Source organism: Natator depressus, chromosome 8, assembly GCF_965152275.1.
Source record: "Natator depressus isolate rNatDep1 chromosome 8, rNatDep2.hap1, whole genome shotgun sequence".
In the NCBI taxonomy this organism is placed as follows: Eukaryota; Metazoa; Chordata; order Testudines; family Cheloniidae; genus Natator; species Natator depressus.
In genome coordinates this window covers 70,983,393-71,005,969 of record NC_134241.1, presented here as the reverse complement: position 1 = coordinate 71,005,969, position 22,577 = coordinate 70,983,393, and the positions used below count along the sequence as shown (strand labels likewise).

General features: G+C 41.0%; 1 protein-coding gene across 1 annotated transcript in view; it reads right to left on the bottom strand.

Annotated features, from left to right (window-relative positions):
* DPYD (dihydropyrimidine dehydrogenase) overlaps positions 1 to 22,577 on the bottom strand; it is a 552,826-nt gene that overhangs the window by 245,363 nt on the left and 284,886 nt on the right. Inside the window, exons 10-11 of the mRNA XM_074961282.1 lie at positions 20,888 to 21,057; positions 18,318 to 18,528 (exon numbers count right to left, since the gene is read on the bottom strand). Of these exons, the coding sequence (XP_074817383.1) occupies positions 18,318 to 18,528; positions 20,888 to 21,057 (381 nt within the window). The remainder of the gene's footprint in view (positions 1 to 18,317; positions 18,529 to 20,887; positions 21,058 to 22,577) is intronic.

The following is a 22,577-nucleotide window of genomic DNA, read 5'->3' as shown; positions in this document are numbered from 1 at the left end:
AGCAATTGTTGCTACAATCCACTGTATATAGACAATGATAAAAGTAAGAAATAAAATATTGTTTTAAAATGTTGGCCACTTATGCTAGAAATGGGAACCATTGTTACAGTCTGTATCACTGTGTTTCTACTTTGACTTCCAGTAGAGTTAATCAAGAAGTGTATTTACTATGGCGATTCACATGCAAAGGTCCAATGCAGGGGTGGCCAACCTGTGGCTCTGGAGTCACATGTGGCTCTTCAGAAGTTAATATGTGGCTCCTTGTATAGGCACCGGCTCCGGGGCTGGAGTTACAGGTGTCAACTTTCCAGTGTGCTGGGGGGTGCTCACTGCTCAACCCCTGGCTCTGCCACAGGCCCTGCCCCCACTCCATCTGTTCCGGCCTCCTACCTTGAGCCTGAAATACCCCCCCACACACACCCCAGTCTCCTGCATCCCACGAAACAGCTGATTGGGAGGTGCGGGGAACTGCTGATCGGTGAGGCTGCCGGTGGGTTGGAGGCGCTGGGAGCAGGTGTGGGGGAGGGGAAGCAGATAGGCGGCTCCTGATGTATTACTGTGGCTCTTTGGCAATGTGCATTGGTAAATTCTGGCTCCTCAGGCTCAGGTTGGCCACCCCGATCCAATGTCCAGCATATGGAATGAATATGCAACGAGCGTCACAACAGAAAGCATTTCTCATGTGTCTGCTAAGTTAGGTATTTGCAAGAGGTAACTGTACAGGAATATCATGCGGGGAAGAAAGAGGTGGTGTCGACTGCGCCAGAAGGAACAAACTGACTCTGATACGCTATTGATCACTTCCTGAGCACGAACTACAAATCCTGCACAGACTTTATATTGAGATTTACAAGCATACTCAGTGCTGGCTTTCTTCACCTACCACTGATGTCACTGGGAGTTTTACCATTCATATCAATGGATGCAGAGTTAGGCTAATGTTCTGCACTTTTGAAAATCCTGCCCTAGTCACCATTGGTGAACAAGGGGTATTCTCACCTTCTTTTATCCTAGCATCATCCATTCATCCCATCCTCATCTGTCTATGCACTCATCCACACTGTATCCAAAATACCTTTCTACTTCCCAGCACAACAAACATATACACTTGGTAGTTGTCAAAGTTGTTGCCCTCCCAGCCTCTGACTCATGTCCCCTTGATCCAGACACAGCAGTGAAATGATGACAGACATATGGATGGATTTTAAGTGGCAGGCTGCAACTTTTATTAAACTTAAACACAGGGGAGGGGCACTACTCATCCATCACCCAGAGCTTCCTATACCAGGCATATAATTGGTTCCAGTGTGGGGGTTACAGGGCTCTTACCATATAACCCATAACTTGGGGTAGACTCTCCTCAGCCTACCCTCCAGGACTCAGCTTGCTCTGAGTCCTACCATCCTTCCCCCGTCCCCCCATGAGAGACAGAGGGGTGGGGACTTCAGCCCATGAGGGCTAAAAGGTCTGACCTGACCTTGGCCCACAAGCTCTCATAAGCCCAAAGCCCATCACCACCATCCCAGTATTTTACTTCTGGGAACCGTTCATTTTATCCTTTTAACCACATTGGAAACTGGCCTCAAGTTGCAAAACATTAACAACTCAACCAAGTACCTCAGTTAAGTACTAGGTGAATTCCTGCTTAACCCACTAGGTCTTGAAGGTGCTTCAAGGAAGGTGAAAAACACCCTGGTTCTCTGCCAATTGGCCCGTAGGAGAAAAAATTCATTCCTGACCCTCAAACAGGTGATCGCGGCATTTGTCAGGATGTATTCTCAGAGTGAATAGTGTGGGGCTGCTGAAATGGAGCTGAAAGAGGATCCACAGGGCTCTCACCCCAGGTTAAATTCTGGGAGCTAGGGAATGCTGGCGAATCAGCACCCCTCTCCCCTACTGTCCAATCAATGCCAGAGACTCCAAGTGGTGGGGAGGAGCTACCTGGTATCCCTCAGCAAGTGTCTCCCTTCCTTCTTGCTGAGGCTGTCCCCTTTCACCATCAGGCCCCTCATGTTCCCCCACCTGTTGAGGCAGATGAATGGCATTTTTCAAGTTTAGAACTGAAAGAATGATTTTCCATATCTGTTCTTGTAACAGTTTCTTCAGATCTTCAATATTTATACACAGCAATGATCAAGAGAGTCTTCCCTCACAACAGAAATGACCCTCTGCCATTTTTAGAAAGTTAATTATTAGGCAATTATTGTAGAAAATTTTGAGACAATGTTTTTCCACCTGAAAAAGCTGTTTAATTTAAACTGAAACTTCCCTGGGGAATATGATGATTTTGACAAAATTTTGCTTCTGAATTTTTTTTAATAAAAAAAGCAATTCAACAGGGTTAAGAAACCCTCTCTCAACATTTTCAGAACAAAATGTTTCAATTTTTCATTTCAGAATGAGTTTTTGGATTGAATTTTTTTTTATTTTTATAAATATAAACATTTTAAAAATAGCAAGTTAAAATCAAAATGAAATGTTTCATTGACTCCAAACAATTTTTTTCGGGAATTTTGTTGTGTGGGAACTTTTTGAAATTCATTTCCGTTCCAAGCAAGCTAGATTTCAAAACTGCAGGATCTCCCACATTACTCTAGGAATTTTTAGCATGCTGTTCTGTTTAATCTTTCCATTTTAGACACCGTTATTAAAGTGTCATCTGAAACCTCCCAATCTTTTTTCCCCCACAATCTTTAATGTATTTATTTTCACAATGCCCCTTTGAGGTACAATTATACCCATTTTACAAATGGGGAATGAGGAACAAAGAGATGTGGCCTAGGTCACACTGGAAGTTCGTGGTGGAAGAGCAAACTGAATCCTGGTCTCCCAAGGTCCTGGCTAGAACTCTAGCCACTGGACTACTGTTCCTTCTCAGCCTATAAATCTCCATCCACTCTTCTTTTTATTTTAGGAAAAGCAGGAATACTATCACAAAAAATCTCCAAAAAACACCCACAGCGTGGTATCATTGACTGACCACCTGCTTTGGGAGAAGAGGTCAGGAAAAAGTGTGTGTGTGCGCGCGCGTGTATGTATGAATTATATGCCTGGAGACGACTGAAAAATAAAAAAATTAAAATAGGAGTGTTACAATGTTAACTACAGAATGGGAAGCCCAAGTGCCTGTTTCACCACTATGTTAGTCCAGTTTTATGCCATCGCAATTTCAGTGGAGTTACACTGACGGAAATCTGGAGTAATGCAAGAGTGAATCAGACCCCCCCAAAGTGTAAATTACATGGGAACAAATATATGCTGTTAAAACACAAAGCAACTATTTTCTCCTCTTTTCCTATGGAACATTATTGCAGAAAAGATATCTTCAGTTCTCTTATTTGTTACACACACAGAGCAGATGGACAGATTGTACATAAAACAGAAGCTGAAATGCACAGAACACCACACTACTTTTTGTACTGCATGGAACAGTACAAATGGGACATGAATACAAATAAGGAAACTTAAGGTCATCCCACAGCCATCTATTAAAAGTCATCTTTCTCAATACAAAATAATTTTTAACTGTGTATTATTTTCCTACTTTAACTTTTAAATTAGCTTCTTTATAAATACAAAGACATTTTAATGTAGATTTATAATGAAAAAATATTTTCAAATAAATACTTGTAGCAAATCTTGAAGCCATGTATCAAAATGAGTTATTTTTATATAGCTTTAACTATATTGTGACACCCAAGTTTCTGCAATAAAATGCAGTTTAAAACTGCAGTGTTCCTCAGGGACATATCACTAGCAGATGCAGATTGCCAAGGTCAATTAAACTGATGTAGCTGTGCTGTCATATATGTAAAAGAGGAACCTGCTAGCATATGACAAGAATATTTCTCAGTATTTATAGAAAAATGTCAAATATGTGTTGTGTTTTTAATTGAGATGGGCCTAAGTGGGTGTATTTTGGGTTGGCAAAACCTCAGTCAGGTTTTATCTTTCCAAAGTCAAAACCAAAACCACCTGTAGTTTTAGGTTTGGATTTAGAGATTTAGCAATATGTTAGAATCCACATTTTTCTCTGCTCATTTGCAATGTTGCCAATTTACATAATCCCCTTCCTCACTTAAAAAATTCTTACCCTTCACCTAGAACTATAATGGGGTAAAATAAAACGGCATGCAGCCGCACAGGCTGAACATTATGAATCTACCTAGTATAGAGGAGCAGTTGGACCACATACTGTATGCTGTTAATGGCCTGCATTGCCAAAACATGCATAGGTCCATGCAGTAAGCCAAGCCCAGGCATTACCAAAGTACATGTAGAAGCACACTGTTAGCCATCTTCTAACACTGCTAAGACACAGACATACGGGAGTCTGCCACCAGCACTAATATATGAGAGCAAACTCTTAGTATTGCCCAGAGGTGAAAGTAAGCCGGTATGGTATACCGGTAAGAGGCGGTGTGCCGTACTGGGACCGACTGTCCCAAACGGCAATTTAAAGCCCTGTGGTAGCGGCGGCGGGGCTCTGGAGGGGATTTAAAGGGCCAGAGCAGTAGTGGCTGCCAGAGCCCAGAGCCCTTTAAATCCCTACCTGAGCCCTGCTGCCCGAGTCCTGGGGCTCTGGCAGGCATTTAAAGGGCCCCTGGGCTCCAGCCGCTGCTACCGCCCCAGCCCTTTAAATCCTCCCCAGAGCTCTGCTGCCGAAGCCCTAGGGTACCAGCGGTGGGGCTCCGGAGGGGATTTAAAGGGCTGGGGCGGTAGCAGCGGCTGGAGCTCCGGGGCCCTTTAAATCCCCGACGGAGCCTGGCTGCCACTACCCCAGGGCTCGGGCAGCAGGGCTCAGGCAGGGATTTAAAGGGCTCGGGGCTCCGGCAGCTGCTACCACAGAGGAGCCCCAGGCCCTTTAAAGCTCTGCCAGAGCCCTGAGCCCTGGGGTAGCGGTGGCAGCCGGGAGTCCCCAGGGCACCTCAGTGATTTAAAGGGCCCGGGCTCTGCGGCAGTAGCGGCAGCTGGAGCCCTGGGCCCTTTAAATCACCCCCGAGCCCCAGGGCTCCCAGCCGCCTCTGCAGCTCGTAGCTCGGGGGTGATTTAAAGGGCCCGGGACTCCCAGCCGCCACTACCGCAGCTGGAGCCCTGGGCCCTTTAAATCAAGATTTAAAGGGCCCGGGGATTTAAGGCCCTGCCTCTTCTGGTTGAGGCCACGCCCCCTGCTCACGACTCCGGCATTCCGGTAAGTCCTCTAACTTACTTTCACCCCTGGTATTGCCCAAATATATGTTCAAGCACACAGCAAGCCTACAGCCCTTCTTTCATATCCCCTCCCAACTTCCTTTCCAGGCCCCATACCATGTCCTCCCCTTCCAGAAGCAAACACTCTCTGGGGATATGGAGATAATTGGGAGCAGGTGGGATTTCTGCTGGACGGGAAAACAGGTGGAGAGTATCTCTTTGTGTGAGAGTACATTCAGAGGCAAAATACTATATTGGGAAAGAAAGATACAAGCACAATATACTCGGTCACATATTTCTTTTCACTCTTCATATACCTAGGACCCAGATCCAAAGTGCTTTTCGCAACCAAGTTAGATCCAAAATCAAAGGCAGCAGTTTGGATTCAGTATTCCACACTGTAACACACTCTCAAAACTAAATGAAAATGGTACCAGTTTGGGCCTCTATCTAGGTATAAAGCAATAAAATAGAGTAACCGCTTCTGGTGCTGCAACTTGACACAGTATTTCACTTTGAAAAATAGTTGCTAAACATGCAAAATAATTGCTTTTCATAGTATTCTTTGTAAACATCAGTGTCCTAGCTTATTATTCAAAGTTTAAAGACTTACTGATTGCAAAAAAAATACATTTGTGGTTGAATTTGGCAAAAAAACCCAAAACTAAACTAAAGCCTGGACACTCCTAGTAGCTGAAAACAAAAATATCTGAGAAGATTTTATTTAAAAATATTTAAACAATCACAATATCACACCAAACATAACCTTCAGACTGAGGCATTTTCTTCAACTTTGAAAAGGCAGTTTCATAAGGAAAATGCAAAAAGATCCTTAACTATAGTGGTGTTACTGGGAATACTTCAGTAACATTTATGCAGCAATACATTAGCTTTCATTTAATATCTCAAACTGACTATAGTTCAGGAAAGTATTTGATCATTAGGCCTGTGACCAGAGCTTTCTGGAAAACAGAAGGTGTGTTGTCTACCGGGAGCTAAGATATGGGATGTGGACCTGGGGCTGAAGAAGATCCTAATGGGAGCAGGAAAGAATCCACTAATTGTCCTTCATTTGGGAACAAATAATACTGTTAAAGTCTCACTGGGACACATCAAGAAAGACTATGTCAGGCTGGGGAATATACCTAAAGAAATGGAGGCTCAGGTGATCTTCAGTGGGATTCTACATGTCTCTAGAGGAGGAGAGTGAAGACAAGACAAGATTATGATGATCAATAGATGGCTGAGGCAATGGTGCTATAAGGAGGCTTTGGGATGTTCAACCACTGGGAGGCATTCACAGACAAAGGACTGTTTTTATGCGATGGGCTCCATCTGAGTAGGGAGGGTAATGGGCTTCTGGGATGGAGGTTGGCACAACTGCTTACATGAATTTTAAACTTGGAATTTGGTTGGGAGATGCTCATGCAATTTCCATGCCTGATTCCGGTATTGAGTGGAAGGAAAGTCAAATAGAAGAGAATACAGGAAAGGCAAAAGGAACAACAGAGGGTAGGAGAATGGACAACAAGGGGAAATATAGTGCCAAAACTAATTACAGTAACCGTCAAGTAGGCAATACTGGCAGTAAAATTACTAATCTGGTGAGGAATTAAAAACATTGGTAAATGTTAATTGGGATAAAATACAAGAGACAATGAATCATACTGAAAGATGAACTATCAGGCTAGAGAGAGGTTACTAGTGGAGCTCCTCAGGGATCGGTCTTGAGTCCAGTCTTATTTAACATTTTCATTAATGATATTGGCACAAAAAGTGGGAGTGTGCTGATTACATTTGTGGATGACATGAAGTTGGGAGGTATTGCCTATATGGTGGAGCACTGGCATATCATTCGAGAATATCTGGACAATCAGAGGATGCATCAGGCAAAGTATTTCCAGTAGAGAGAGAGAGAAGTATTACTACTATTGTACAAGGTACTGGTGAGACCCCCATCTAGAATACTGTGTGCAGTTCTGGTCTCCTGTAACAGGGTCGGCACACACCTCTCACAAGCACCCCCCTTTGGCCAATTGCATCCTTGCAATCTCTCAGTTTGGAACGGGGTTGCACCTGCTTCTCACAAGCACCCCCTTCTATTTGGGTGTGAGCCTGCTGTTTCTTAGTTCTTGGTTGGAACTGGGTGGCACTCACCTCTCACAAGTGTCTCTTCCCCCCACCACCCCTCAGTCGATGGTTTGTTCTGCAGGTCTTCAGTGACTCAGTCCTCTGCCTGAGTCACACTGTCTGTGGGTTGAACAAACAAACAAAATCCTTCCAGGGTATACAGTCTTTACTTCCTGCAAACGCTTTCTCCCTGGAGACACGGCCCTCCTGTAACAATCCATCGTGGTACCTTCAATTGGTATGTCCTTTTCGGCAGCCCTCCCTGGGCTTAGTCTTTAACTAGATCAGCGGGGCCCATCACAGTACCCTCGCCTGGTCTGGCTAGGTTCTGGGCTTTTACATTGCTCAGTTCCTTCAGCCAGCCAGGAGCTCCTTCTTAACTCCCCCCATCTTCAGCAGCCCTCCCCGGGCTCAGTCTTGTCCACACTGTTGCTTTTCCAGCCATCCAGGCACCCGGTCCTCCCTCTTCCAGCTCCAAGCAACAACTGACGGTCTCTGCTGCTCCTTTTTTATATGGCTCTCCTGGCCCAACTGGCTGTTCCAGCAGCCCCTCTGATTAGCTGCTTCCCATGCAGCCACTCTAGGCCACCTGGAGGACTTCTCCTCTGCTCTTTTCTGGGGAAAGGTGAGACAGGGCTGCGAGGCATCCATCAGGGGGCCTCCGGACCTAGTCCACCCCAAAACATCTCCCATGTTTAAGACAGATGAATTCAAACTGGAACAGGTGCAGAGAAGGGCTAGTAGAATAATAAGAGGAATGGAGAACCTACCTTATGAGGGGAAACTTTAGGAGCTTGGCTTGTTTAGCATAACAAAACAAAGGCTGAAGGGAGATATTATTGCTCTCTATAAATACATCAGAGGGATAAACACCAGGGATGGAGAAGAATTATTTAAATTAATAGTCATTGCTGGCCCAAGAACAAATGAACATAAACTGGCCATCAACAAGTTTAGACTTGAAATTAGACATTTCTAACTACCAGAGGAATGAAGTTCTGGAACAGCTTTCCAAGGGGAGTAGTGAGGGGAAAATTCTAACTTGTTTCAAGACTGAGTTTGATAAATTTATGGGCGTGGGGATATGATGAGGTTGCCTACAATGGCATATGTCCCGGCTGCAACTCTTATTTGCAACTATCTCCAATACTAAGAGATGTGACACTAGATGGGGAGGCTCTGAGTCACTACAGAGAATTCTTTCCCAGGGGTTGGCTGATAGGTTTCACCCACATGCTCAGGGTCTAACTGCTTGCCATATTTAGGGTTGGGAAGGAATTCCCCCCCTGCCCCCGGTCAGATTGGCAGAGATCTTTGGGGGTTTCACCCTCCTCTGCTGTGTGGGTCACAGGTCAATTGCCAGTTTGAGCTAGAGTATATGGTGGATTTTCTGCAACTTGAAGTCTTAAATCAAAATTTGAGGACTTCAGTAAGTCAGCCAAAGATTATGGACCTAGTACAGGAGTGAGTGGGTGGGGTTCGGAGGCCTGCAATGTGCAGGAGGTCAGACTAGATGATCATGATGTTCCCTTCTGGCCTTACAGTACATAAGTTATTGCCCGAAGCCAGCCCATCTCAGCATATAAGGGCCTGTGTGCTTATTTTAAGTAATTCTATTCTGCCAACCTAAATTCCGCTCACTGGGTTCATCTGGATGTTATCAATGTTCTTTCCCTGTCCTAAATCTTTGTATATTTTGACGTGTGATATTGATAATTTGTGTTTTAATGGTTAAAAAGCTGTAACCTTTTGAATCCCAACATCTAATTATCATCTGTCCCTCTTTTTACTGAAGAAAAAAACCTGCTAAGCCTTTCAAAATGGATGAGATTTGAAGTGGAATCCATTCAGAAACTGAGGACCAGCAGCCGGAGGTGAAAGTAGGCCGGTCCGGTCCGGCCCTGCAGTGGCCGGAGCCGCAGGCCCTTTAAATCACCTCCCGAGCCCTTTAAATCGCCTCCCGGTCACTGCGGGGAGCCCTGGGCCCTTTAAATCACCGTCCGAGCCCTGCCGCCACTACCCCAGGGCTCAGGCAGTTGGGCTTGGACGGCGCTTTAAAGGGCTGGGGCTCCCCGCAGCGGCAGGAGCCCCGGGCCCTTTAAAGTGCCGCCAGAGCCCTGCCACCGCTACTCCGGGGCTCCGGCAGCCAGGCTCGGGCAGCGATTTAAAGGGCCCGGAGCTCCGCTGCCGTGGTGGTGGCTGGAGCCCCGGGCCCTTTAAATCACACCCCTGAGCCCTGGGGCTCCCAGCCGCCTCTGCAGCTGGGAGCTCCGGGGGTGATTTAAAGGCCCCGCCTCTTCCGGTTGAGGCCACACCCTCATTCAGGACTCCAGGGCACAAGTAAGTCCTTTAAGTTACTTTCACCCCGGCCAGCAGCCAAGTGGGAATCTGGCTGTCAAATGCTGGATCCCACCTACAGTTAGTGGGTATACTTAGGTAACTTGTTATTAGACAAGGAGTTTTATCTAATATAGAAGCATAAAGCCCAAGGTTGCATCTTTACGTTTGTTTTCTGTGTAACTTGTATCTGTTGGCTCTCTCTTACTTCTTCATCTTTGAACCTGTGGGGTTTTCTATTAAATAAACCTTTTGTTCATTTTTATCCCAAGCAGGTCTCTAGTGTGCAAACTGTGTGGAGGGTGTGCACCAAAGTAAGCTGGTGTTTAGGGGAATGGTTTCACATTTTGGAGGGTGATGAACCAGAGGGGAAAAGTCTAGTACTTGAGAACTCAGGGAGGACATATTTGGGGAAACTTGGGACTGGAAAGGCTGTTGGTGTCATCCTGCAAGGAGTAATTAGGCTGGTGGAAGCCAGTAAGTCTTTGTGATTGTGAGCAGGCTACTGGGTGTCAGGGATCTGAGCCATAGCAGCACAATATTAAGGCATCCCAAGGTTACAGGGCAGGGGGTGACAGAACACCCTGATCTGTGTGATCCCCAAATCATCACAAAGAACTTAAGTCTTCACAGACTGAGGTGCCCTTCATGAGGATCCTCAATTCCCCCTCCCCCCCGCCCCCCCCCAGAGAGGGAGGGTGAGAGGATTCAGAAGCAGGCTGAATACTTGGAGGCAGGCTGAATGACCCAATACAGGCTATTTGCCATAGAGGCCATTTAACACTGAACTGGACCCAAATTAAATGTTTCAGTTTTTGTTTGTGGTTTACCCCCTCCCATTAAAGTTTAAGAAGTTGTGGCCTTTCACTTAAAATCCATCCCTGTGTCTGTGTTTCATTCTTCTGAAAATTCTGATCAAATATATGTATATAATTGAAAGGGATCCTTCTGGATGAAAGACAGCATACAACTGAATTATTCTATTGTCATCAAGTGACACTATCACAAACACCACAAAGGGAAAGCATCTAATGTGTATTCCACATTTGCTGTATTCATAGTGCAAATAAACATAAATGGAAAGGCAGCAGCAAACTATACCACTTGCAAAAACAATATTATTAAAAAAGATTACTGAAAAAATATTTTAATTAACAAAACAAATTGAATGGAAAAGATTCCTCAAATAAAGCTTTAAAAGTGAGTCTGTGTGTATTTGACTGCCATGACTAATTATGTTGCCATGTAATGTGTGTTCAATTTGAGCTTATTTAAATAGCAGAAATGCTCATTAGCTGCAGTATATCTGTGAAGCTTCAGTAAACAGTTTAATGGTTTTTATGTTTAACCATTTCCATAATTCCTATAATTTTGGCTTTAGACGCTCATTAATGTTATTTTTGATATCCATTTTACAGACTTCTTTACTGTGAAAGGGCATCAAGTACTTTAGTACAATCTGAAAATACAGTAACTCACTTAATCATATGTGTAAAAATATAGCTACCTGCCAATACAATCCACATTGTAAGCTGCAGAAGCAATACATCTGCCAGAAGCAATGGTACAAGCACATGCCACCTACCATCCCTGGCCAATTGTGGGCTGTCCTGACCTGCATCAGCTTCCCAAAGCAGGCAAGGCAGGTGCGGCTAGGTCCACACATGCTGGGAAATGTGCCTCTTTGTTCTCTAAGCAGCCCCACCAGCAAAGCTCCTATGGAAGCCTGGCTGTAAAATTAATGGCAGCAATTCTGCTATTGTCCCTCTACCGGTGCAGATGTTCTGCAGGTGAAAGGGTGTACAACTTGTCATTACACAAACAATATCAATAGCCGAACTCCTATCGATTTAAATGGGACTAGGATTTGAACCCTTTGTAAATTGTGATATTACTTTGCCCACAGTGTACATTTCTGTAGATAGAAGACTTTACTCTCCAAGACTGCAAATCTGTCATCTTTCCTAAGCACTGTCATCTTTCCCAAGCACTAAATTATTTTTAAAAAATACACTCCAAAAGTTGGCAACTTTTCTGCCTCTGAAATATACTACTGCCTGTCTAGAAAACATCAGTTAGGAACCAGGACAAAGGCCTCACAATACCAATCATTTAGAAACTGTAAAACTGTAAATATGAAGATCTCACAAACCAATATGTAAACTGTATTTTGCAAATGTTCTATCTAATATTGCTGTTATATCACATGCTGTTCTCTCTGTCACCCTGATTGCTTAATGCACCCTTTTAAAATGGCATGGAATTGAAGATGAAACTATTTCTTTTCCCTTTTAAAAATAATTTGTATGCTACATCCCCACTCATGCAAGTTACCACTTTATAAAACCAAAAAAAAACCCCAAAACAAAATCAGGTGCAGATCCTAGATCCTGCCAATAAAGTTTATGGAATTTATGTTTGTTTAGGAAAAAATGAAACACAAAATTGGATACTTTTGCATATCTAAAACAAGAAAAAAACAAAAAAGAGGGAAATATCATTTTCCATATGCGGCCTATATTCTATATAAATGAAGAACATAATATGTGCAATCTTAGAGACCGATGTCAAACTTAAGGTTTATAATACTGTCCCAGAGTAAGAACATATGTGATACCAACTACTAGTGAAAGCTGGCATATAATAAGTAAAAGCTCAGAATAGTTATTCATAAGGGAGAAAAACCTGTTCTTGGTCAGTTATCAGGGAAAGAAAAAACAATTACAGAACATGTTGTGCTTTATAGGCATTGTCTATGGCAACCTTTAGTAATGCTATGCTGGCCTGGGGTGACCAGACAGCAAATGTGAAAAATCAGGATGGAGGTGAAGGGTAATAGGAGCCTATATAAAAAAAAAGGCTATAAAATCGGGACATCTGGTCACCCTATGCTGGACTCAAAATAGTTTAGTAACTGCTATCTGTCCTACCCTCTTTTAAACAATCCCAAAGAAACAGGAGGCAAAATCTGCATGAAAATTCTCCATATTATCACGCTGTCCCCCATCATTGTTTCACTGGAAAGAAAAGCAATGTGCCTGTAGGGCAAATACAAATCCACTTCATACATTTGGGGCAAATTTATACCACTGAAGTCAGTGAAGTGATGCCAGGGGTTATTTTGGCTCACTGTGCTTAGGTAAACACGCTTTGTCTACTGAAGTTCTGAAACATGATGACTACACAAAAATAAATAGTAAAAGCAAGACAACTGAAAGTTATGATTATCTGCTAATTTGCATCATTGTGCCAAGGTATACAATTCCAGCAAATATGCTACACAAGATTTTGATAGCTAATAGCTAATTATAACAAAGGATTTTTTTTTTTTTTTGCTGTTTTCAAGGCTGATTCCCCACTCTAGCACTTCGAGTGCAGAAGGTGGGGGCCCTCAAGGATTCTAAAAATTAATACTAGCCACTCCAGGCTTGTATTAAACTCCCAAGGTTACAGCTTCTCTCTGACCTTGGAGGGGTAGATGCTGCTACCACCCAATTGCAAAAAAACCCTTTTGACCCAGGAAGGCGCACTTGGGAATGCCTCCCTGTGGGGTACCCTCAAGCCCTTTCATCCCCACCTCTGGGGAAGAGCTGAGAAAGAAAACAAAGGAAATCAGCTGTTGCCACCAGCTAATTAAACAACATATGCACAAAAATCCAATCCTGTTCTTAAAAAAAGTAACTTTTATTAAAAACAAAAAGAAAGGAAATACATCTGGAACTTTTTTTTTTAATCTAGCAAAAAGCCTATTACAAAATTAAGCATCAAAATTGCTTTCTTGTGGTCCATCTTAAAGGTTACAAGCAAAACAAAAGCACCTGGGGTTAGCACAGAGGAGTCCACAAGCCATAAAGAAATAAAAGAGAGAAACCCTAATCGTGTCTTCCTAGACATTCCCTGATCTTACTTATCTGGGGGTTTTCAAATAAGTAGTTTCTAGGTATGATTTGATGGTTTTTCATACCTGGCATAAAGCTTCTTACAGCATAGTCCCAGCCCTGTCCCTGCTCTCTGGGAGAACAACCACAGACAGACAAAAGTTTTCAATTTTAAAAAGTTCTAGCCTTCCCATTGGCTCTTTTGTCCAGGTGCCCACTTAATTCCTTTTACCTATGCATGCAGTCAGACTTTTTAACCCTTTATAGGCAAAGCAAGTAGAGAACAGCTACTAAGAGGGATTTTATAGCTAACTGGCTGGCTGGGTGTCCATAAAAGGAAGCTACCCCCCTCCTTCATTTATCACAGCTGTGTATATACTAGAATACTTACTTTTCTGCATTTATGTTTGGACCTTTGTAGTATTTCTTTTAATTTGTTAAAGAAGATAAAGAACATACATTTCTTACCAAGAAATTGTGGGAGTGGCTCCTTTCTACTCCTGCCTGCTAAACAGAATTTTGAATGAAACTAGCATTGTCAATGGCATCTCCTGCATTAGCTCTGGACTACATTTGTGGCAAAAGTTCTATTTTCTCTTCACAATTTTTTCATGGAAAAACCATCCTGTCCTCCCCCCAACCCCACTAAATAGGGGGAAATCTGAAGCAGCAAACTGGTGCTGTCCCTTCTCTTTCAAGAAAACAATTGTTGTGTAAGGCCTGGGCCTTAAAATCAACTGGTCTTCTATTTAGTAGCATACAGAGAATTATATGCAGCACCATTAAGAGATACAGTTTAATACAAGGAATTATGTTCTTATTTATTGGGTAAACTGCAATTTGGAATGGTTCCAGAGGATACTCCTGTAACTCACTCACACATTTTAGGCTCCAAAATGGCAAAACAGGAAAGCAGGGAGAGTCAGTGAAAGTGCAAAGCTCCCCTGAGGCTGTTTATTTTATTCAGGCCCAAACATAAAATTGTTTCCTGGCCCCAATGTGCTGCTCAGTGGAAATGCAGACTGTGCCTGCACAAAAACTTCCTTTCACCAAAACAAACAAGCAAGAAAACATCACAGGCCAGTATTTCTCCGCTTCAAGAATCTAGTATAAACAACAACCTGATTTTTAACTGCTTTTCACCAGTGGTGCTTAGGTTTTTTAACACAGTTCTATATGGCAACTGTCCAGCTCTCTCAGCCAGCTTCCCAAGCATAGAATGGACTCTGCAGTTCTCCTAAGGTTTTGTGAAAAAATTAAAAATATATTTCTCTGAGCCCAAAGGGCAAATAAAGTAAAAACCAGAATGCTTGAAAATGTAATAGCATTGTATTTTAAGAAAACTTCAAACAGCAAATACCTCCCTATGAGCATGAGGAAACTGAGCTGTAAAATTACTAGTTCATCGGCAAGAGCGAGAAACATCATGATGACAATAATGGACTGACAGAGCCTTTCCATCCTAAGTTCCATTCCTATTCAGGGCAGCAGATAACCATATGCTTAAGTCCCAGTGAGCTAAACTTTAAGCATGTGCTTCAGTCCTGTCTTGAGAGAATGACTTTCTGAATCAGGGCTTAAATCCTGTTTTCATTTATTTTTAAAGTTCTGATGTGCCAAGGATTTAAGTTCTCAATGAGCATGAGTATATTTGAATTGCTTCAAGACTGCTGGTTAACAAAGAGGTGTAAAGAATTGAAAATGACGTATCCACAAAAAATAATAATTTATTTTCATAGTTTATTTATTTTTAACTTTTCCAGTATGTGAGAGAAATTTCTGCACTCAGCTTACTATACCAGTAGCAGTATCCACAGACATATCATGTGAAACTGAGGTATGTTGCCCATCCAAAGGAAAAAGACTCATTCTGCGATCTACCTGAATTATGATTTTGTTCCTATCAGACTACAGCATGTTGCTACACAGAACTCATAAACGGGTAATTTAACAGGCAAATGGGCATTAGGTTCCCCATCTTTTGAAAGGGTTATAGTGAGTGGTAGTGTAATTCACTGGTAAGCATGTGTTATCGGTCCCCCTCTGTGCAAATCCACAAAGGATATGATTTGTTATAGTCATCAGCTATAGAGCTTAGGTTCAAGCTGTAGCAGCTCATGCTTTTAGGTTTGGATGTCCCTTGTTCAAAACCTCAGTGTCAGCCAAAATGCCAACTGTCGCATTAGGCCCCATCAGCCCATCAAGATAAAGCTGAAGCAAGATTGAGTGTGGGAATACCTATACACAAGTAGAGTAATCTTTTAGCCTGGCACCCAAGAACCAACACAATTTGCCACTGATACAGGCAATGTGTTTTATTTACCCCAAAAGGTTTGAGAAAACCTTCCCAAAGACCTTCTGAATAGCAAGAATTGATGAGGGTTTTGAAACGGCTTTTTGAAAATATTCTCTAATTAAAGTTAATTCCATCAAGACAGTGGCTCATGACTCCATTAAAAATTCAAACCCTAGCTTTTCTTTGTACTTCCTTGGTGAGATTGATCACTAGACCATAAGCAGCACATATATTAAATTCTTTATATGACAACATATCACCAAGTGGAAGGGTTGTCCCCACTCACAAAGAGTCATCAGAGTCCCACATGCTTCTTATTTACTCCTTTGACCATTAGATAACTGCACTACATAAGGTTGCACAGAATGAGTATCACTGTGAGTACTATGGATGCAATTTCCTTGTAGATAACAGCACATCTTGAATTAAATTATCAAAAATCATTGGTTACGTACCCAATAATTGAACACCTGTAAATTAAATTTACAGATACCTCAAAGGAATGGCTTTGCCCCCTTTCTTTTATTGTAGTAGAGAATCTAAAATCCCCCTGTGATAATACATTGGATTAAAAATTGTAAACATTGTTCCTTAGTATCACTATTATTGAATGGGAAGTACTGGATATCTGATTTGTGTTACAGGACAGCTCTACTGACATCTGTCAGCAACATTCTGGAATTCTTAAAATGTTCTTATAGCTCCTCTCCATTACCTAACGTTTTGTCCTTATATGAAGCTGCAAGGCAACAAGATATATTGCTAGACTCAGCTTGGATGGTTTTGGATTTACACCTTGTCTGTGATTAAGAAGGTACAGAAGTCTTTGCCATGTTATGAGGTTTTGAGCTGTATTTTGCACTGTCTAAGAGAACCAAAGTCTCTGTGGCCAGTGTGATGCTACAAGGATTTCCAAAACTTTTTTTGGCCTTATCCTCTGAAGCACTTTAAAGTAGCAAATGGGAAGGAGTACATAGTATGAGTCTGGTCCATTTCTGTATCAGAGCATCCATGCCCAAAATTTCAGGATGATATGTCATGGAGTAATTTCCTGGTATTACTATACATGAAGGAGGTGTACAGGTCCATCTCTGGGACTCCCACCATCTAGATCACCTTTATGAATACCTCCCAGTTCAGGCTCAATTAATTGTGGTCCATCTCTCTTCTACTGAGTCAGCTGGCTTTGGTATTTAATATGCTTTTGATGTATGATGCTTTTAAGGAGCTTAGAATCCTTTCAATCTGTTCAAAGAGAAGCCAAGCTTCTTCCATCAGTTTTCAGCTCCTGATTTTTCAGCCTCCAGTCCTTAAGGAGTGCATGTGTGAGACAGCTGGGATCCCTGCCCAGTCCTGAGCAATACAAAGGGCATCCATCCATCTATCCATCCCATCACAGCAGCCCCTAGTTCTTTTTAAGGAATGATTACAGTCAGAAAAAGAGAAAACAGCACCATACTACTGCAAATGTCTTTCAGTTATAGATGGGTATGCACTGTAACATTTGCATCTACATCTCATTTGTGAGGGGTGTTTGGATCTTGAGTTTTGGGTCAGACCCATCTTTAGTTATATCTGCTTAGTTTGCTAATGTCAAGATGAAGACTATAGAGCCTATATAGCTGTGGATAGGCAAGCTGTATTAATTTCTTCTTGCATTAAGAACAGAATTGCCCATTTATGTTCTGCTTCCACATTCCTTCTTTTTCAGTGATATATGAAGCATTCAGCATGCAGCTTGATTTTCAGACAACCTCTTGAATTTGCAATTATGGCACCTAGTGTATTTTAAATTTTCTCTTGCAGACTGAATTAATTTGACAAGGACGTTACTTATACGGAATAAGTACCTAAATCTGTAAGATGTTGGGGGGAAATTAGGGGGAGTTGCAATGGCTAAGAACCATTTAAGATTAAACCTTAAAATGGAATGCTGTAATGTCATTCACTAAAGGATCACTTTTCCAAAATTAACTGCACTTGGAAAGGTTGATGATCTGCAAATATCTCTTGGTTAGATACCACACTGAGTGGTGCCTTAGAAATACCAAAGACTGGATTTTGGATCGATCTCTTTTACTCTGTTATAATTTATGGACTATGTTGCACAATAATATTCTCACACATTCTAACACAGCACTCCGTAACTTACACGCAAAGGTGCCTTCAAGTGATTAGTTATTTTGAGTACTCAACTTGAAATACCATAAAAGAGACAGATCACGAGGCAGGTGCTCAACACTTTCTAAAAACTCTTTAAAATGTCGCAAGTTGTGCAAACAAAAACGGAGGCATCCAGCCCAAATTACTTCTCAGTTTTGAACATTTAGACTTAAGAGCCCAATTCCACCTTCCCACAACCCATTTATCCAATTGTAATTGAGGACAAAATTTAGGAGAGTAAAGCCAAAGTTCCCAAACTGTAAATAGTAATAGTACTAAAATAATAACAGGCTGTTATATAGCATATCACAGCTGAGCATTACCTTTAGGGTTACCTAAAACTGAACCAAAGGCACTGATCACCACATCTGTCTTCAAACGGACAATCTGATCCTCATCTTCAATCCAGTGTCCAGCTTCAACTTGCTCAGTTCGAACAAATTCCATAGCAACAATTCGTCCACCTTTCACAACAACCTTCCGAGGTGAGAGAAAAGGAAGAAATTCACACTTTTCTTCTTTTGCAAGTTCCATCTGTGGAAAAAGAAAAGTCATACAAAGATTATGATGTCTTCATAGAAAGATTTTGATTTATGAAGTTTGCATATATTCCATATCTAGCAAAATATATTGCTGTGTAGGGCTACGGTCTATTCTTGATACTTACTCCAAAGTCTCCAATGATATTGAGTGGATCAGCATATCCACCAATTAGAAAAGAATTAATTTTTCATATTTTCTCCTCTGTTACTCTGCATTTAGACTAGTGTGGTCCCTTTGATGTCAATGGAATTACCCTACATAACAAGTATGTTGGTCTTTTAAGGACAGGTCTAGGTGAGCACAGACTCAGTACTGACTTCAGCCTAGATGGGGGGTAGGCCTGCACTGAATGCAAGGTAGAAGTGGTTATAAATTGGGGGGTGGGGGTAGGGTTTTGTCAAAAACAAACTAAATTTTCCTCTGAAAAAATAATCTGTCCCCCGCTTATAGATATTATCAACTGGAATTTTTGCTAAGTGTATGACCTCGCACTTTGCACAATTAAACTTCATCCCCTTTCTATTATTCCAGTTTTCAAGGTCATCCAAATCTGCTTGTATGCTGTTCCAGTGCTTTGTGTCATCAGCGAATTGTATTAGCACACTCCCACTTTTTGTACCAAGGTCATAAACAAAAATATTAAATAAGATTGGCCCCAAGACTGATCCCTAAGGAACTCGGCTGGAACCTCCCTCCAGCCTGATAATTCACCTTTCAGGTTTACCAGCAGTAGTCTCCCCTTTAATCAGTTCCTTACCCATCATCTCTGAATTCTCATATTAATCACCAACTTCTCTAATTTAACTAATTTCCCATGTGGAACTATATCAAATGCTTTATTGAAATCCAGGTAGTTTAGAACTACTGCATTTGCTATGTCTAGAAAACTGATTAGGCTGGTCTGGCACAATCTACCTTTGTCAAATCTTGTTTTATTTTATACCAATTACCATTTACCTTTGTCTTTAATTACTACCTCTTTCAAAATTTGTTCTAAGACTTTGCATACAATTGAGGCCCATTAATGAGCCTGCAGTTTCCCGCATCACTTTCCCCCTCCCCCGCCTTTCTTAAATATAGACACTATATTTGAAATTCTCCAGCCAGGATTTGGCCCTACGTGATTATATGACAAATAATCTCTTCCATACCTGTGATATTCTACAGCATTTCAGCATCTGGCAGTGTTTGAAACCTCAATAATGGCTATGCTTGATTAGGGGCAATTTTTACTTTATTAATTTCTAATCTGTAGTGTGATTTACACTACATTTATATTTAATTACAGACTTTATGAATGACAACTTTAAAAAATACAAAGATTTGCACATACACTCACAAAGAGATCATGGGAGCCTGAATACTGATGAACTGAAAAACAGATCAGTACATGAATTACATTTTATCTCAATAAGCTTTATTTAAATTTATTTATTTAAAGAATCCCCCACCCCAACTTGAGTGTTTGCTTTACGGCAAGGAAAACAGAATTAAATTATGCACATTGAGATATTACATTGCTTATTGTGTACCGTCATCCCCTTTGTGTAACTATTAGGTCTCCAAAGATGTACACTTTCTCTTGAAAAGACAGGACCATTTTCATATAAATTCCATGACTGAGGTACATTACGTGTCTCATTAGTATAAATTATGCAACAATCCAAAGTATGTGCCACATAAATTATAACCAAATAAGACCACCAAAATCTAATAACTGAACACAAATGAAAAAGGTTTCTTAATAAAAAATGTTTATCAAAATCAAGTTAAGTACAGAAATATATGCTGAATGCCATCGCTCACCAGCCTTTGATAGGCATTCAACACACAAAGAACCTTTTTACATGTCTTTATAAGTTCCTAGCAGTTGTCTGGATCACTGTGATTCATTAAGTATGTCCCAGAAGTGCAACTTTTTTGGGAAATCAGATTCCTGAAAAGTTACCAGTAACACTAGAATGGCCCATAATGATTCAGGTACACCTCATCATTTGATATCTCAGGTGCATATGTGTGTTTAAGCATTTCTAAATATTTTATAGTTTATAAATAAAGGACCAAAATTTGCCCTCAGATACGCAAGAGCAACTTTCATTGACTTCATGGAGAATTGCACAAGCATAACTGAGAGCATAATTTGACACAGACACAACATAAAATGAGCCTCAGACTTTGAATAAACATTTACAAATTTCAATTTCATTTTGATGAATTAAACCTTATGTTACAGTGTTTTAAGTACTTTGCACAAGTTGGGCCCTGTATAAATAACAACGATAATCATCATTCCATCTCATAAAATCAGTCTTGTTACTACTACAAAAACATTCTGATTGTTCAGTTTTACCTCCTCGGGGACAGCCCTGATATTAGTGAATCCCTTTCTGAAGGCCACAAATACACGGCGAGCTCCACAGCGTAAAGCAGATGTTGCACAATCAAAAGCAGTGTCTCCTGCTCCAAGTACAATTACAGTTCCCTGTATCAATGGCAATGGAGAGTGACAGGCACACATTCCTGAATGATGAAAAGAAAACCCCATTTTCAAGAAGAGAACAATTTCTGCATGACAACTCAAAAGATACTTGTACTCAAAGCAGTGTAAAATTGCATCTTGCAGTTTCCGAGCATGGAGTGTCACTATCAAATTATTCTGCTTCATTGAAAGACAGTTTTATTCCCACTTTTAAGATATGCTCATATATGTAATTTCATAGCCAGTACCCTTAGCAGCAATGCCTGCCCATCATGGAGGGTTATAAACTACAATACATTTTTAAGAATGTAGGATCTGTCATACTGGATTCAATCAATTTGAGGTCATCACTCAAAAATTAAACTTTTGACTAATTTCATCAGATTCATTATTCTCCTAAGTAAAAACCATCTTTATAGTTTATAAAGAGTGGCACTCTGTATTTTTCTAACAGCTTTTGATTTGTTTATTGCCCCATCTGATAATTTAATAATATTGGTCTCTTAGCCACCAGAATTAAGTAACTTTTATAAAAGACTCTGAATATATCCTGATTATGGCATGGTTCTCATAAGCCATTCCCTATGGCAGCTGAACACGATGCAGTAAGATTATTATTCTTACAATAATTTCTAGGGGATCTTGTTCTGAACTAAGTGCTTAATCTATATTGGTTTTCTACAGACTTTATTTGCAAAAAGAAACAGAGAGAATTAGGAGTTTCTAAGTATTCATTATCCAAGGTGCTCTATTTGATAATTCACTTATAAGAGATTCTTAAGTAAAACTAAAATGCATGTGCTCCATATATTGGATTGCACTTTAGCATCAGTTTAAATGTAACTAACTGCTGATTAGACAAATTACAGTAATTTTTAAAATTATAGCATAAATAATATAAAGCTATAATCTCAATGAGTTGGTGATAGTTTCATTCAGAAGAGTTTGTGTTGACCATATAATCAGTGCTCTGTAAGTCTGAACTTCGTGCTATACCAGTTGTGAATTTTCACAGCAAGGGTGCAGAAGCACAAATATCAATTTCTTTCAAGAAAATAATTCTTTAAATTTAAATTCACAAAAGAAAAACAAAGATATCCTGATCCACAAAACCCTCTCCACTTGGAAACGGTACCACATACTGCAAGACTCGGTCATTTTTCCATGTGGCTTTGGCTTGGGGCTTTGATTACTTTACTATATCTATTTCTGTCTAGAATAAATTTAACTCCAAAGTGAATTCAGTTTGATGAAAGGTGGTAGATTGACAGCAATGGAAAATGAACTTCTTTATTTTATCAAAGAACAAGCACAATATGGGAGAAGACAGTGCAATGCATGCCTATGACACCATTCCAACATGCCTAGAAATACCACTTCAAATGAACAAAAGTTTTGTCACAATGTCATTCAGATCTTGGTTTCTCTCCCAGATAAGGCCCCAATCCTGCAAATGACTCCACATGAGTGCAGGGATCTGCCCACACGTAATGACTTGTAGGATTGGGGCCTAAATGTTAATGGGGATACTCACATGTATAAATCTTTGCAGGATTGGGAG